This window comes from Anabas testudineus, chromosome 9 (genome assembly GCF_900324465.2).
Source record: "Anabas testudineus chromosome 9, fAnaTes1.2, whole genome shotgun sequence".
Taxonomy (NCBI): domain Eukaryota; kingdom Metazoa; phylum Chordata; class Actinopteri; order Anabantiformes; family Anabantidae; genus Anabas; species Anabas testudineus.
The window spans coordinates 24,179,915-24,193,575 of NC_046618.1; the positions used below are offsets into that span (position 1 = coordinate 24,179,915).

General features: G+C 43.8%; 1 protein-coding gene across 2 annotated transcripts; it reads left to right on the forward strand.

Annotated features, from left to right (window-relative positions):
* Nucleotides 1-66: 66 nt before the first annotated feature.
* Nucleotides 67-4,383, forward strand: rnf214 (ring finger protein 214). 2 transcript variants are annotated; one of them, XM_026344282.1, is made up of 6 exons: nucleotides 67-407; nucleotides 1,385-1,635; nucleotides 1,710-1,843; nucleotides 2,278-2,506; nucleotides 2,600-2,809; nucleotides 2,964-4,383. In XM_026344282.1, exons 1-6 carry the CDS (start codon nucleotides 311-313, stop codon nucleotides 3,813-3,815), a joined length of 1,773 nt encoding a protein of 590 aa, XP_026200067.1. In that variant the 5' UTR covers nucleotides 67-310; the 3' UTR covers nucleotides 3,816-4,383. The 2 variants fall into 2 exon arrangements, with proteins under 2 accessions (XP_026200067.1, XP_026200069.1); XM_026344284.1 differs by having other exon boundaries at nucleotides 1,406-1,635.
* The last annotated feature ends 9,278 nt before the right edge of the window (nucleotides 4,384-13,661 follow it).

Consider the following 13,661-nt stretch of genomic DNA (forward strand, 5'->3'; position numbering starts at 1 on the left):
GATCTTTGTGAAGAAGCCCTTGATATTTTCTAGGAACCCATTGTAGATAATAGACAGGTTTCAGTCGGATCATATTTAGCGACGCACGCGTCATTTCCGTGTAGCTTGATAGCTTCTTTCTCATGGTAGCTGTCAACTGGAGTTTAACAGCCGCTAAACAAAAATAAAATTCGCATTTTATGGGAGCGGAGAGAGTTCACTCCGTCTCAGCGGGGTTATTAGCTAATTAGCGGACACACTGTTCATATCGAGCCGTAACAGGAGCGAACTTTTAAAGTTCAGCATAGATGTTAGCAGGGAAGCTGTTAGCATGGCTTCGTCAGAGGTGGAGGATCAGGATCTAAGTTCAACACAGCAGGAGGAGGAGGAGGAGGAGAACATGATGGAGGAGAACATGATGGAGGAAGGTGAGATGAGAATCAGCTTCATCTGTTGATGATATGTGTTCAAAACCTGTAATGGTCCAAGAATCTCACTCTGTTCTTACCACATCAATATTTTAGATAGATGAGAAGTTCAACATTTACAAATTACACATGGGAAAATACTTTTTTTTCAAGCAGGAGAATTTTAGGATAAATAAATGTAAAATAAAATAGATTTAATATGATTTATATGATTTAAAAATAAGGTTAATTAATCAATCCATTTTAATTATTGTTATTTGAAACATTCACACACACATAAATGAACTGTAAGTAATATATAGAAAATAAAAAGTTTTACAGAGCTTTACAGACAAGTTTAGGTAAAAATATAACTGTACGGTACATAAATACAGGTGGAAAAAATATGAGTATATAAAAACCTATAAAAAACCAGACTCGGACACAAGCTCATGAAAAGAGTTTACAGATTTCCCACAATTAAAATGATGGTGCAACCAAAACTGGTAAGTGAATGTGGATGTAATAAAAATAATCAGTATACAATAACAATATAAAATAATATATTTTGCCTTGCAACCATGGTCAATATTATGAGGAAACACTTCTCCATTGGACCCCTAGACTTTCTGTCTCTTTATATTTGTCTATGAGTTTACAGTTTGTATTGCATCTGTTTCCGATTGTTTCACTTCTCTTCAAGGTAATTTTTCATTTTAACTGGCAGGAAACATTAACTGTCGCTTCACTCAGCGACTTTCTGATGCAGGGGCTCTGTGACTTCTCAGGTTGTGCCCAGAAGTCCTATTACCTAATCCATCTGTGCTCACAGACAGAACTCTCACAGATTAATAAAAAATACTACACTGTACACTTGATAGAGCACTAGTCTACAAACCCTAGGGTTAGTGTTCTTGTCTCTTACGAACTACAATACTTAAGATCAAATCATCTTTCTCTATGCAGTAACTGCTTGTTCTTCCCTGTTGTTAACTCAGAATTTGGTGTCCTGTTTCCAGACCTGCTGCACAATGTTCAGGCTGTGCAGACGGACAGCATGACAGAGGAGTTGGGCGTCAACACAGAAGCCGACTGGGAGAGCCAGGTGGAGAAGATGTTGGAGTACAGCTCCAGCCTGACGGAGCAGTATGACAGTCTGATGAAGAGGCAGGGCGAGGAGGAGGTGTCCCATGAGAAACGGGTACAACAGCTGCAGAAGAAGAAGGAGGAGACCACCCGCCAGCACCAGGTGAGACCGACACAGACGCACAGTTTAAGGAGGCATCGAGGAGCAGCGTTGGTAAACTGTGACTGTGTTTTCAGGCTCTCTTAGAAAAACTTGATTCTGTGCGAGTTAAACTGCAGCTGAACAACTCGAAGGCCACCAGGAAGAACTTCTTGGCCAAAAACCAGGAAATGACGACAGAGAAGAACAAAGCAGAGGAGGAGAGGAACAGGTAAAAACCACTGAAGGTCAAGAAGATCTGTACACTGGGGGCCTCCTATATTGTACATTATCAGTATCTTGTTCATTAGGCCTCATATAGACAGAGTTTCACTAGGTGTCCACTAGGTGGCTCCAGGAAAACAAATTCCAGGGAAAAAATAGGATCAGGTTCAAATTATACTGCAAAACATTCATTTACATGCAATTAGGTAAGCTGACTCCTTAACTGTCACGTAAAGAGGTCACTGAGCACCAGTCTCTGTACCACGTGTTTCAGAGGATCTGTTCAGATCTTGTTGCTCCTACTTTTGGCCCATCGACATTATCTCATCTTTACTGTGATGTTTTTATTGCAGAACTAGCAGGGATACCAAATGACAAAAACACTTTTATCTAGTGTTGGTGTCACTTAAATACTTAAGTCTTTGATCCTCCTCTGGTCAGGCTGGCCAAAGAGCTGGAGGAGAATGAGAGGAAGCTCGCTGCGCTCACAGCAGAGCAGAGTGAAGAGCAGCAGAAGTGGCAGGAGGAGCTGGAAGAGCTGAGGCAGGAGATGGAGCAAGTAAGGAGGGAGGCGCAAGAGGCCGAGCTGACGGCCTTACAGGACGAGATCGCCGCCGTGGAAAAGCAGAGAGACGTCGCCATGACTCGAATTGAGGCCTGGCTGAGAGAGGTACAGACGGCGTCATGACGATCACTGAGTGTAACTGAGTCTAACCCGCCACTGATGGATCCGGTTGTTTCTACTGATCTTCTCCTGTTGTAGGTGCAGCAGTACTTGAATGCTCTCAGGGTGGAGTTCCCGCAGCAGTACCCTCATGAGAGGCGGGAGTGGGAGAAGAAGGAAGGTCTGGTCCAGAGGAACAAGGTGGAGCTTCAGAGCCGCTTCCAGGATGTTCTGCAGCAGCTCCAGAACGGTCGAGATTTAGAGTCCCTCCCCAGGATCAACGTACCATCTCTGCCACAGGTCCCCACGGTACGACATGTCTGATGTAGTGAAAGCTTCTGATGCACAGTCAGACTGATGGTTGCAATATGCAACTTTACCACTAGATGTCAGTAAATCTTACATCTAGATGTTGAATTTTATATTATATAGAATTTACAGCTGTGCTTCTTTTCCCCCGCAGGCCGACCTGAGATTCAGTCAGGTGATGCAGACGCTGGCCCCCCCTCAGTTCATGCCCCCTCCACCTCCCAGCTCAGTGAACCGGCCCCTCCATCCTAACAGACACCCACACTATACACCACACTACCAGGAACCGTACCACCATCCTCCTCACCGCCCCCAGTACCGTCACCGCCACCCCAACCCACAACACCACCCACCACCTGAACATTACATCCAAACCCGCCCACAGCACCAGCATCCAAACCAGTTCCAGCCTGAACACCCACCCCAGCCTCAGCTCCAGGCTCATGTCAGACCTCCAGTGAGAGTGACTCCCACCCCCAGCCTGTCCCCATCACCTCCATTTCAACCTGTCCACCCAGTTGTTCCTTCTCCACCTCCCCCTGCTGTTGCTGCTGTTGCTGCCTCTGCTGCCCCCACTGGAAAACTAGACAAAGTCCTGGAGAAGCTCAAGATGAAGTTCCCACAGTGTGACAGGGCTCAGCTCACGTCTCTGCTGCAGCAGGTGAAGAGCTCCCGCGGTACGTTAGCTGGCATGACGATGGAGGAGGTCATCGAGCAGGTCGGCTTCAAACTCGCACAGAATGAGAGGGCGACCCTGGGGCCCATAAGCCGGCCCATGCCCCCAGGCCCCATCCAGCGACCGACACCTCCCCCACAGAGGGCAGCAGCACCACCAAGTGGCGGCCATGCTGCTGGGATGCGTAAACTCTGCCTGATGTGCCAGAAACACGTGGATCCAGAGACCCGCCACCCGCTGGGCTGCTCCCACATCATCCACAAAGATTGTATCCGAGTGTGGCTGCAGGCCAGCAAGAACAACTCCTGTCCCTTCTGCCCTGCAAAGTGATGGAGATCCAAACCTCTAATCAGCCATTCCAAATAATTTTCAGATAATGTTCAGAGCTGCTCGAATTCTGTGTGAAGACATTACAGCTAACGCCCTCTGACTGGACTGAACCAGAACAACTTTACAACATGTTTCCAATGACTTTGTAAGTTCTTTGATGAAAAGTAAAATGTGAAGGCTTTTGGGATAACGGGTAGTTTCACATGATTCCTAATGTTGCAACATTAGAGCTCATATACATCCCATGCTAATGATAATTAGTGCAGGTTTACCTTGATAATGTCTGATGCCAATGCTGTACCTGAGTGGTACTCATGCATATGAATCAAATGTCTTAGTGTCTTAATCCATCAGTGTTAAATGTTATTTTACTGTAAAGAGCCAGTAAAGAATGTTATCAAAATAAAATACTAAAATAGTTTTATTGCTTATATTTGTTGATCACTGTGTCATTTACAATTCATTTTAAATTGAACTAACTAGCATCTACAAAGCTTTTATTGTTAGGATGTAATAGAATACATGTTCAGGTGGGTTAATGTCTGGAAATAAAGTTGTCCCGTCTAAACTCTGTCACTCTTGCAGCATGATGAAGCTCCTCCCAGTTAGTTTTAATGCTCACAAAATGTTTCTGTCCACCACAGAAAACATCCTGCTGCTTCCCCCTTTAGTTATATCATCAATAACTTTCTTTCTTTTGTTAGGATCATTGCTATGTTGGCTCTATCTTTGTTTTGTCAAATTCAAAATGATTCATCCTCACAAAGCTAAAACCAGGTGTAGTCATTCAGAGCTACCTTCTGTTATTTAACATATCAAGATGAACACAGCATCAAATAAAAGCTGAAATTCTGAGTCTTAAACAAACTACAACTTTTAATTTGGCATATCTCAATTCTTGATGATTAGGGTTCTGGAACTCTAAACTATAAATACACACACACACACACTATGAAGTTCGAGATATCAGCCTATAAACACATTGAGAAACAACCTCTTTCTTTTTAAAGATCTCTTCCAAGACAAACGCACACATAAACACACACTCTCTCACATTCTGTCTCCCTGTGGGCATCCCAGTCAGCCTTAATGGGAGCGCTGGGCGGTCGATGGGTAAGGTTAAAGGAGCTGTCGCTTCCCAATAAATATCACACACACACACAGAGTGCTGAAAATGTGTCTATCTGTAGTGTGTGTGTGTGTGTGTGTGTGTGTGTGTGTGAAATAATGGTGGTGTATTTGCTGCTTCCTGTTTACTGTCTGAACGTCCATCTTCCCTCTAACAAACTCTCTCCCTCTCTCTCTCAGTGGAAAGGTTAGTCTCTCAGCCCGGCTCTGACTGATTTTACAGGCAGCAGTGCCAATAAAAGCTGCTCGTCCCCCAGTAAAGCTGCTGTAATGAATGAAGAACGCTGTGGAAAATAAAGACAAAACACTGCCAAGGGTGGAGAGGTTGTTGGAGCAAGAGGAGAGGCTCTGCAGGAGGATTGAGTCCTGAGACAGGGGAGGTGCTCTCTCTGAGAAAACAGACAAATTCACCTACAAACACAGAACACATATTTATACACGGCTCTAAAACATTAAAGGAACACTTTTTAATCATTTTAGCATCAAGTCTGTTAAATGTCAGGGATATTGATCTGTTCAGTTAAACAGGAGAGAGTTGATCAGTTTTTTCACTAGTTTTGCATTTGTCTGGTGTCAGTGTCACTACAGGTATCATGAGGTGATACCTGGACCCTACAGACAGTCCAACTCCTGCTGGACATTCCAGAAGACGAGCAGTGACTCTAGAAGGTTCTAAAGGACCAATATCTGGTCCTTTGTACATAGAGGAACAAGATGAGCACTACAAAATGACCCCCAGCAGGCCACTGGTGTGAATGTCTTGTTCAGCATGACTGGTTTGGTGGTGGGTCAGTGATGGTCTGGGGAGGCATATCCACAGAGGGAAGCACGGAGCTCTATAGGCTAAACAACAGTACCCTGAGTTCCATCGGGTATCGGTATGAAATCCTTGAACCCACAGTCAGACCCTACACTGGAGCAGTGTGTCCTGGTTCCTCCTGGTGTACGTCAATGCCCGGCCTCATGTGGTGAAAGTATGCTGGCGGACACTTGTCTGACCTAAATCCAATAGAAACCTCTGGGACATTATGTTGTGGTTTATCCAATGCCAGGTTGCACCTCAGACTAGGAGCATCCCAATGTTGTCAGGCATACAAACATGTGGGGGCCACATGTTTCAAGTCCTGAGTACTATTTTAACTGGTGCATAAATTCTGTTAATTTACCAGCCTGTGGGGCTGCAGTCGACTAATTAGCAAAATGAATTAATTGTATATGATTAATTCTACTTTCATCTCTGTGTAAAAGCTAATTTCACCTAAATGATCTTTTAACAGCAGTTTGTGGTCCTCCAGAGGTTCCTGTTAAAGATGGTGTGTATCGGTTTAAAACTACTTTTATCTCCTCTGCAGGCTGGTGGTGGTGGTATAGATCCAGGAGGGGGGGTCTCCAGGGTTCGGGGGCATTAGTGATGGTCTGCTGTGTCTCCAGTGGATCCTGTGACAGCTCTAATGTCAGTGTGATTTACAGACCACTGGACAAACAAGCATCATTACCGCAGCCTGTAAACGTAGGCCCGACTGGCCGCTCCCAAAGTGGGGTCTGGGGACCCTCAGGGGCCCCTAAGAGGCTCCCGGAGGACCCCTCAGCAAAATGAAAGAGTTTTATTTGACTATTATTTCATTCTGGAGGAGATAACAGACTGAGCGGGAATGAGCGATCAGAGGTTTGAGCCTCTGCTGTCATCTTCACACTAAACAATTACTGACAGACAAAATCCTCTCAGCTCCTCTCAGGTTTTATGACACCACGTCGGTGGTGTCTATTTAAAGGAAAAGTCTGACATAAAACACTTAACATGCTGCTTTCAAAATAGCTGCTGTTGGTTTGGCAATCTGGAGCAAAAAATGTCACTCTCCCGAAGTTATTTGTTGTGTAATTGAGTCCTTGGAGCCTTATTTTCTTAAAACTGTTCTGTTTTTTAAAGTTCTGAGTAAAGTTGTATCTGTCCTGACCCCAGGGCAGCAGAATACAGACACAGAAATTTAAATGGCTTCATGTGATGCTGATTTGTCTTAGTGATACTGGAGCATTGATCTTCAGGAACAAACACCAGGTGTTTGATGTAGTTCTAATTAGCCAGAGTCAACGTGCAGAACTAATCAGTGAATATGAGACTATTCCTGCAAAACGTCAGGATGTTAATGTTGTCTTTGTTACAAGTGATGCTACGTGTAGCATTTTGCTTAAGGTATTACTGCACCTAAACACAGCATCATAGAGTCTGTTAGGTCTTAAAATGTCTCCTGAGCCCAGTAGTTTGAGTCATAAAGACGTAACTAATTTAGAGAAGCCATGCTAAAAAGGTAAGCACACATAACTTAACATGAACACCACAACTTATCTTAGAGATTTAGGAAACAAGTCTTTACTTAGTGACGCGTTTCATATTCCCCGATGTGCAGCACACAGATACTTTAAAAGTGAAATCATATCACTAGACATCTCATCGTGTCCATTAAAGGTTCCCCTCATGATAATGTAAACGATATTTCCTCTGTTGTTATTTCTGCTCTGTATGACGAGAGGAGAGCAGCCGTCTATTAAAGAACATCTCTGCTGAAAACCTTCTGCCTCCACACAGACAACTTTGGAGAAATTGGGGTGGGGGTGGGGGGTCAATCATCTTGTTGGGTGTAACACTTGCGTGTTTCTGACATTTTACAGAACAACATCAACGATCGGCCTCGTCTCCGGGGTCACAAACTGGTTCTGCACTCTGAAGGAAACTGAGCCCACTGTCATTTACAGAGGCAGGAAAATTAAAATAAGACACCAGTTTACTGCAGGTTATTCATGATACGTGCTCTCAGTGAGTGTGTCCTCCAGGGACAAACAGTCTGAAGGCTGAACAAACACTTTAACAAGGTACCGCTGCTGTTTTCATGCTCAGAATCAACAAAATCGACTGCGTGACAGAGCAGCTAAATGCCAAACCACTGCTAAAGAGCAAAACTGCTGCTGCTGCTTCTGCAGGGCTGTTTGTTTCTAGTATGGTGTTAAAAGCTACAATGGTGCCCCCTGTTGATCATGTAGAGGAACTACAGACCAGCAGACAGCAGTTCTCAATGCACTTGTCTCTTAGCTAAACAAAACAAATACAGATAAACACAACGTGCTTCAGATAATAACACACAATTCAAGTGTCTGCTGTCTGTAATGAGCTGCATGGTGCTGGTGACAAAGTGCTGCTCACTCCACTGTTTAATGTTTAATTCTCGTTTATAATTTAATTTATCCAGGTATTCTACAGGATAATGTCAGGGTGGCTGTCATGACAGGTGAAGATCAGAAGGAGCTGAAGGAGTCAGCAGGCCCAACAAAAGGAAAATCCACCTTATGGAGTGTCCCAGTCAGACCTCAGCTGCATAGTGACGGTACAGTATGACGTCAAGAGAGCTCGAGACTCAAGGCTGAGCTAAAGGCAGAATCCAGGGGATCACTTACTTTTTCAGAGATGTTATTTTAACATGTTTTACATTAAAATACAGTTAACAATCATACAACAGTAAAACCAGCCACACAATGACAACAAACACAAATCTTAAAATGTCAAATATGTTCTATACACTACAATGTACAAACAGATCTTATAGAACCACAGCGTTGAAACTGGTGGTGTTGATTATGGGGTGGACGAGGGTCACCTTGAACACTCTGACCAGTCTGCAGCTTCTCATGTCCATTCACAGTAATGTGCTGTATGTTCTCACATCTGTCAATCAGCGTCAGCAGTACTTTATTACCATGCTGATCTCTGTGCACCACAACAATCTGACTGATCGTGATGAACTGGACCTGTTGAAGACTCTATGTAATCAGTTCTTGGATCTTCATCTCAACAAGACTTTACTTTTATATTCAGTGCATGACTGATTTACTCCATGTTTGTTCTGTTTCACCAGATTACTGTGTGGGAGGCTGACAGATCATGAAATGTTCTTTTCCTCCTTCGGGCTGTTTTGTTGCTGATGAACAGATCTGTCTTTTCTTTTCTATGACGTCACAGAGCTTCATCAGTTTTAAATCTCAGGCACACTTAACTCCAACAGATGGTTATTTTCAGCAATGATGTTTCCTGCTCAGCTGACAGTCTTCCATCTGAATTATGAAGTGTGTGTTCACAATATGAGCACACTGACTTCGATCTTTTGTAGGACAACTGGTAAAAACACAAACGCTTATCCTGCAAAGCCCAATTCTTTAAGCTGCACAAAGCATCAGGTCAAAGTCAGATTCTAGTTTTGTCCAAACATTTGTGGACATTACTCTACTTTTGCTAAACACTTTTATAAGTCTGTACTCAAAGAACTTTACACCTCACCCACAACCTGGTGTTCTGCATCTTCGACCTATAACAAGAGGAGCTTGGAATCAAACCACCAACCCCACGATTGGTGGATATCTGTTCTACCTTCTGACACACAGCCAGCTCAGCTGTTCAGGGGCATTTTCCACTCTGTCTGTGAAGACTCTCAGTCATCCAGGTCAAAGTTATCCAACTATTGCTGTTCATTGGACCTGTGTCGAGTTCTTGGCTTCATCTGTTCTGACTGAGCCTGTAGAGTCACCGAGTCGTCAGCACTTGAAGACAGAACAATCTAATGTTAATGTTCCCGTTCTGGACAGAAAAGACAACTGGTTCAACGAGGTGTAAGGAAGCAGGAGGTGTTAGGTGGGTCGACCTCAGTGTAGCTGAAACAGCTGAAACTTCCAGAGAAGATCTGCTCTTTGCAGCCGCCGCCTTGTTTCACGATGAAGAACTGAGTTTGACTCTTTGTAAGAAAACAAACTCAAAGACTTGCATGTTGTGGTGTGAGCACGCTGGTGTCTTCTTGTTTAGGCCAAAATGCAAATGCTGACTTTGAGCTGCATGTAAATGTTGCCTGGTGTCGGTGTGAAGGCCTCCGTGGAAGACGAATGGTGTTGATCAGGACACACACGCACCGCGGACGCCATCTAATTAGCTTTTTTCTTAAAGGTTGTATTTATTAGTATCCATCATCACTGTCATTACATCAATTAATGCTGTTGACGGGGTGAGGAATTGTCACCCGCAGCCCCCTCCTCCCTGCCTTTACCCCCCCGCCATCCTTCACAGGCAGAAGAACCTCCTCTCCTCTCTTTGGCATTAAAGGCCTGTCATCCCAGTATGTTGCGGGGCCCCTGGCCCCAGCCCAGCGGTGTCAATTAAATTTGATTGACTGAGTAAAAGAAGCACACAAATAAGCCAAAACAACAGACACAAAAATCTATACATGACTCCTCCACCCCCCCACCCCTCCACCCCTGCTGTCAAATCAGGCGCTTGTCTCGTCCATTTTCGCGGCGTGTGCCGTGGACGTTCGCCGCAAGACAACTCCTGTGTGTGTGTGTTCGTATGTGCATCACCACCACTGGCCAAATGCACCGCTCGTCCCGCCCCGCCCACCCCCTTACACACCACCCCCGCCTCACAAAACACCCCCTTCATCCACACAGAGTGAACCAATTAGCGGCTGTGGAGCCTCGACCACGCTGCAGAGCAGAGGCCCCTGGGTATCGACTCAAACTGTTGTCCAATAAATGAGGTCTAATTTACCAGTTTAACTTCACCCGCCGCAACCTCCTGAAAGAAAAGGAGGAAAGAGAAGGGAGGGAGTGGGGGCAAAAAAAAAAAACACATAACGAATAGCTCGTTTTTATTCCACGAGCTGGTGAAGAGCGTTTGGAAAATCCTGATAAATCCCGGGATCCTCACACATCACGTCCTGCTCTCTCTCCATGTTGCTTTGCTAATTGCCAGTCAAAGAACTCATGTTTCATATTCGAGGCAATGATTGAGGAACGCTATTAGACCAAACCTCATTAGGCTCCGTGGGGAAGGAGCCGACCCTGCGTGGGAACCATCAAAGGCCCATTTGCTACCCAAACACCATAAATCCTGCACCGTTAAGTGACTGTTTTTGATGTTGTTGAAGCGCACAGATATAAATATACACTCCGATATGTATTGTCCATTAAATTACCAGAGAGCACAATTCACACACGCCATCCATCTCGATCAGCAGTGGTCAAAAGTGGGGTCCAGGGACCCGGAGAAGGCCCCTGACAGTGTTAGAGGAGGTCTCAATGAACGTAGAGACAGTTTCAATTGTTATTCTGTCACAGCAACACAAACTGTGACAGAATTAAGAAAAGTGTTTAAGTCTTTAACACGAAAACCTCGAGCTGAATGGAGTTTACGCTGCTGCATGCTCAGTGTCATTGACAGCCATGTGTTCTCAGTATCATCATAATACATCTATTGATGATTGATGGCAGGCTGAGGAGTTGTCCCTCTCCCATCCTTCACAACAGCAAAGTAGCTTTGAGCTCTGGGACTGGTATAAACTGGGAACACTACTCAGCTCCAAAGTTAAATACAGTAGGACAAGGCCATACGAGGCCATAGGTGTTCTGAATGGAGAGTACGCGAGGGGACGGAGATGGCAGCTTCTCAGGTGAGGGGGAAGAAGGTCAGACACACTGCAAAACTAAAAACACCAGGTGAGTAGAGCTGAGCTTGAATCCTTCTCTTTTCCACTGAAGAATAACGAGGCAGAGAAACAACAAAACGATCCACAGCAGAAACAAGACGAAACAAACTCTCGAAAAGTCCAATCCAAGGTCATTCACAAGGTAAAATCCTCAACAAAACAAACCCCAAATCCTCTTCACTGAGCTGTAGCAGCAGTAAATCCGATACCAAAGCGACGTGCAGAGGCAGAAAAACAGATTAACAGCAGGTTCAGGCAACCAGGAACACGAGGCTGGGAAACACAGTGACAGATGACAGGGGGCCAAACACAGCACAGCTTGAGTAGCTCAGGTAATGAGGCACAAGTGCAAATCATTAGCAACAAACCAAAAGACAAGAAGATAAACTGACATGAAAACAGGACGTTAGGTAAGCAGGAAGTGAAGGCAAGGTTGTAACAAATTAGTGAAACTGTCCTTTAACACAGCTGAAGGCAGTCGTGAACACATCAGTGATGTTAAAAAACAGAACAGTTAAATTGAATTGAAGAATTGAACTCTCCAAAACAACACTAATAGATGGAGAATATAAAACCCACTTAAGTACAAGTCCTAAATATTTCCTGAACACTAATTTTCATAGGAAACTTTAGTGTGTTAAGGTAGCAAACAGATGTTCGTTAGACATGATGCTGAAAATCAAGGGTTAAATAGTAGAATTAGAAAAAAAATGAATTAAAAATGAATTAAAAATAATAATTTAGTGAAAGTGACTGAAATATAAAAGACATACTTGCAAATGTCAAACAAAGCTAAGTTACTACTGCATGTACACATTTGGGTCAATAATAGTAATTAGAAACATTAACAACAGTGAAAACACAACATGACATCATCTGCAAAGAAGGAAACAGTTTATTTCAGTTCGTCTTCAGCCGTCACAACAGTTTAAATAACAGGACTGAAGAGCAGCGGTCTGTTTCTGTCTGTACAAGCTGGTTAGTAAAAAAAACAACACAACTGAACTCCCGTCAGACGGCCTCTTCCAACACTCGCTGATATTGCATCTCATTTCATCTTTATTTTTTTGCACTGGAAATAAACACTGAAGAGTTCATTAAAAGTACAACAAACAGGTACGACTCAGTTCGTCTCCTCTGCAGAGAGACGTCATGTTTGCCTCATTTTGAACAAGCAGTTGATGAAAATTCAAACCCAGAACCAGACGTGACAGTTATGGCAATGAGCAATATTCTAAGGCAATGCAGATGCAAAAAAGAAAAGAAAAAGGACCACCACAACCACAACTAAGCTTCAGGTAAAGCTTAATTTAGGGGTCTTTAGTTTAGTTTAGTTAGAATAACTAAAAGTCAGGATGTGGCAGTAATTTGTCTGAACTGAACAGTAGTGAATCAAGTGAACAATGTTTATTTTGCAGAAGGAGCAAATTAAGAAATTACAAGAAGAACAACAGAAGTGTTACCAAACTTTCCTCTGCAGGATGGACAATATTTGCTGTTCCCACAGAGAGAAATAACTCCTGTTTTCCCCAAGTGCCGACTGGAATCACTGGAATTCCAGTCGGTTCCAATCCCTTACATCATCTGGGAGTGAAGTTGATACGGAAGACTTAAACAGATTGAACAAAGTCCACATCGTTTCTTTTATACAAGCTATTTTCTAAGAAGCTGCTTTCTCATGAAAAAGGTTCATATCAGTTTAAACTCTGCACCTCCACCACAGATACACTGTGAACAGTATTGCTGTGTTTTTTTGGTCAACAGTCAACTACTTCAACAGTCTAACTGTACCAGAACAAAAGAAGACGGGGCTGCAGATGGCTGGAAGACGAAATCCCGACTACAAAGAGCCACAACATGTAAAACTCCATGTTAATATTTACAGCTCTAGTGAAAGCAGCCACTTGGGAGAATGAACGCTGAACTGTCCAGACTGACAGCTGATGGACTTCAGGCTTAATCTGTTTGTCCAGCTTCAGTGCCAGTGAATGGAAATCTTAAAGCTGCCACATACAAGAATTCCCCACATGCTATTGACCTAGTTGTGTATCTGTACTGGACCCTCAGAGATGAAACTGATATTTAGCTCCTTATGTGACTCTGGGTAAGATACAAGTAAAACCAGCTGCACTGCCTCATAAATGTCCATCGTCATCACCTGCAGACCGAAGAACACACAACAGCCAGGGAGTGTGTAAAA

Bases quoted from the DNA above. Each gene is read 5' to 3' on its own strand.
- rnf214 (XM_026344282.1), top strand. From the start codon at position 311: ATGGCTTCGTCAGAGGTGGAGGATCAGGATCTAAGTTCAACACAGCAG. The intron at 1,844-2,277 runs GTAAAAACCACT...TCCTCTGGTCAG, and splicing joins GCAGAGGAGGAGAGGAACAG to GCTGGCCAAAGAGCTGGAGG. The intron at 2,810-2,963 runs GTACGACATGTC...TTTCCCCCGCAG, and splicing joins CTCTGCCACAGGTCCCCACG to GCCGACCTGAGATTCAGTCA.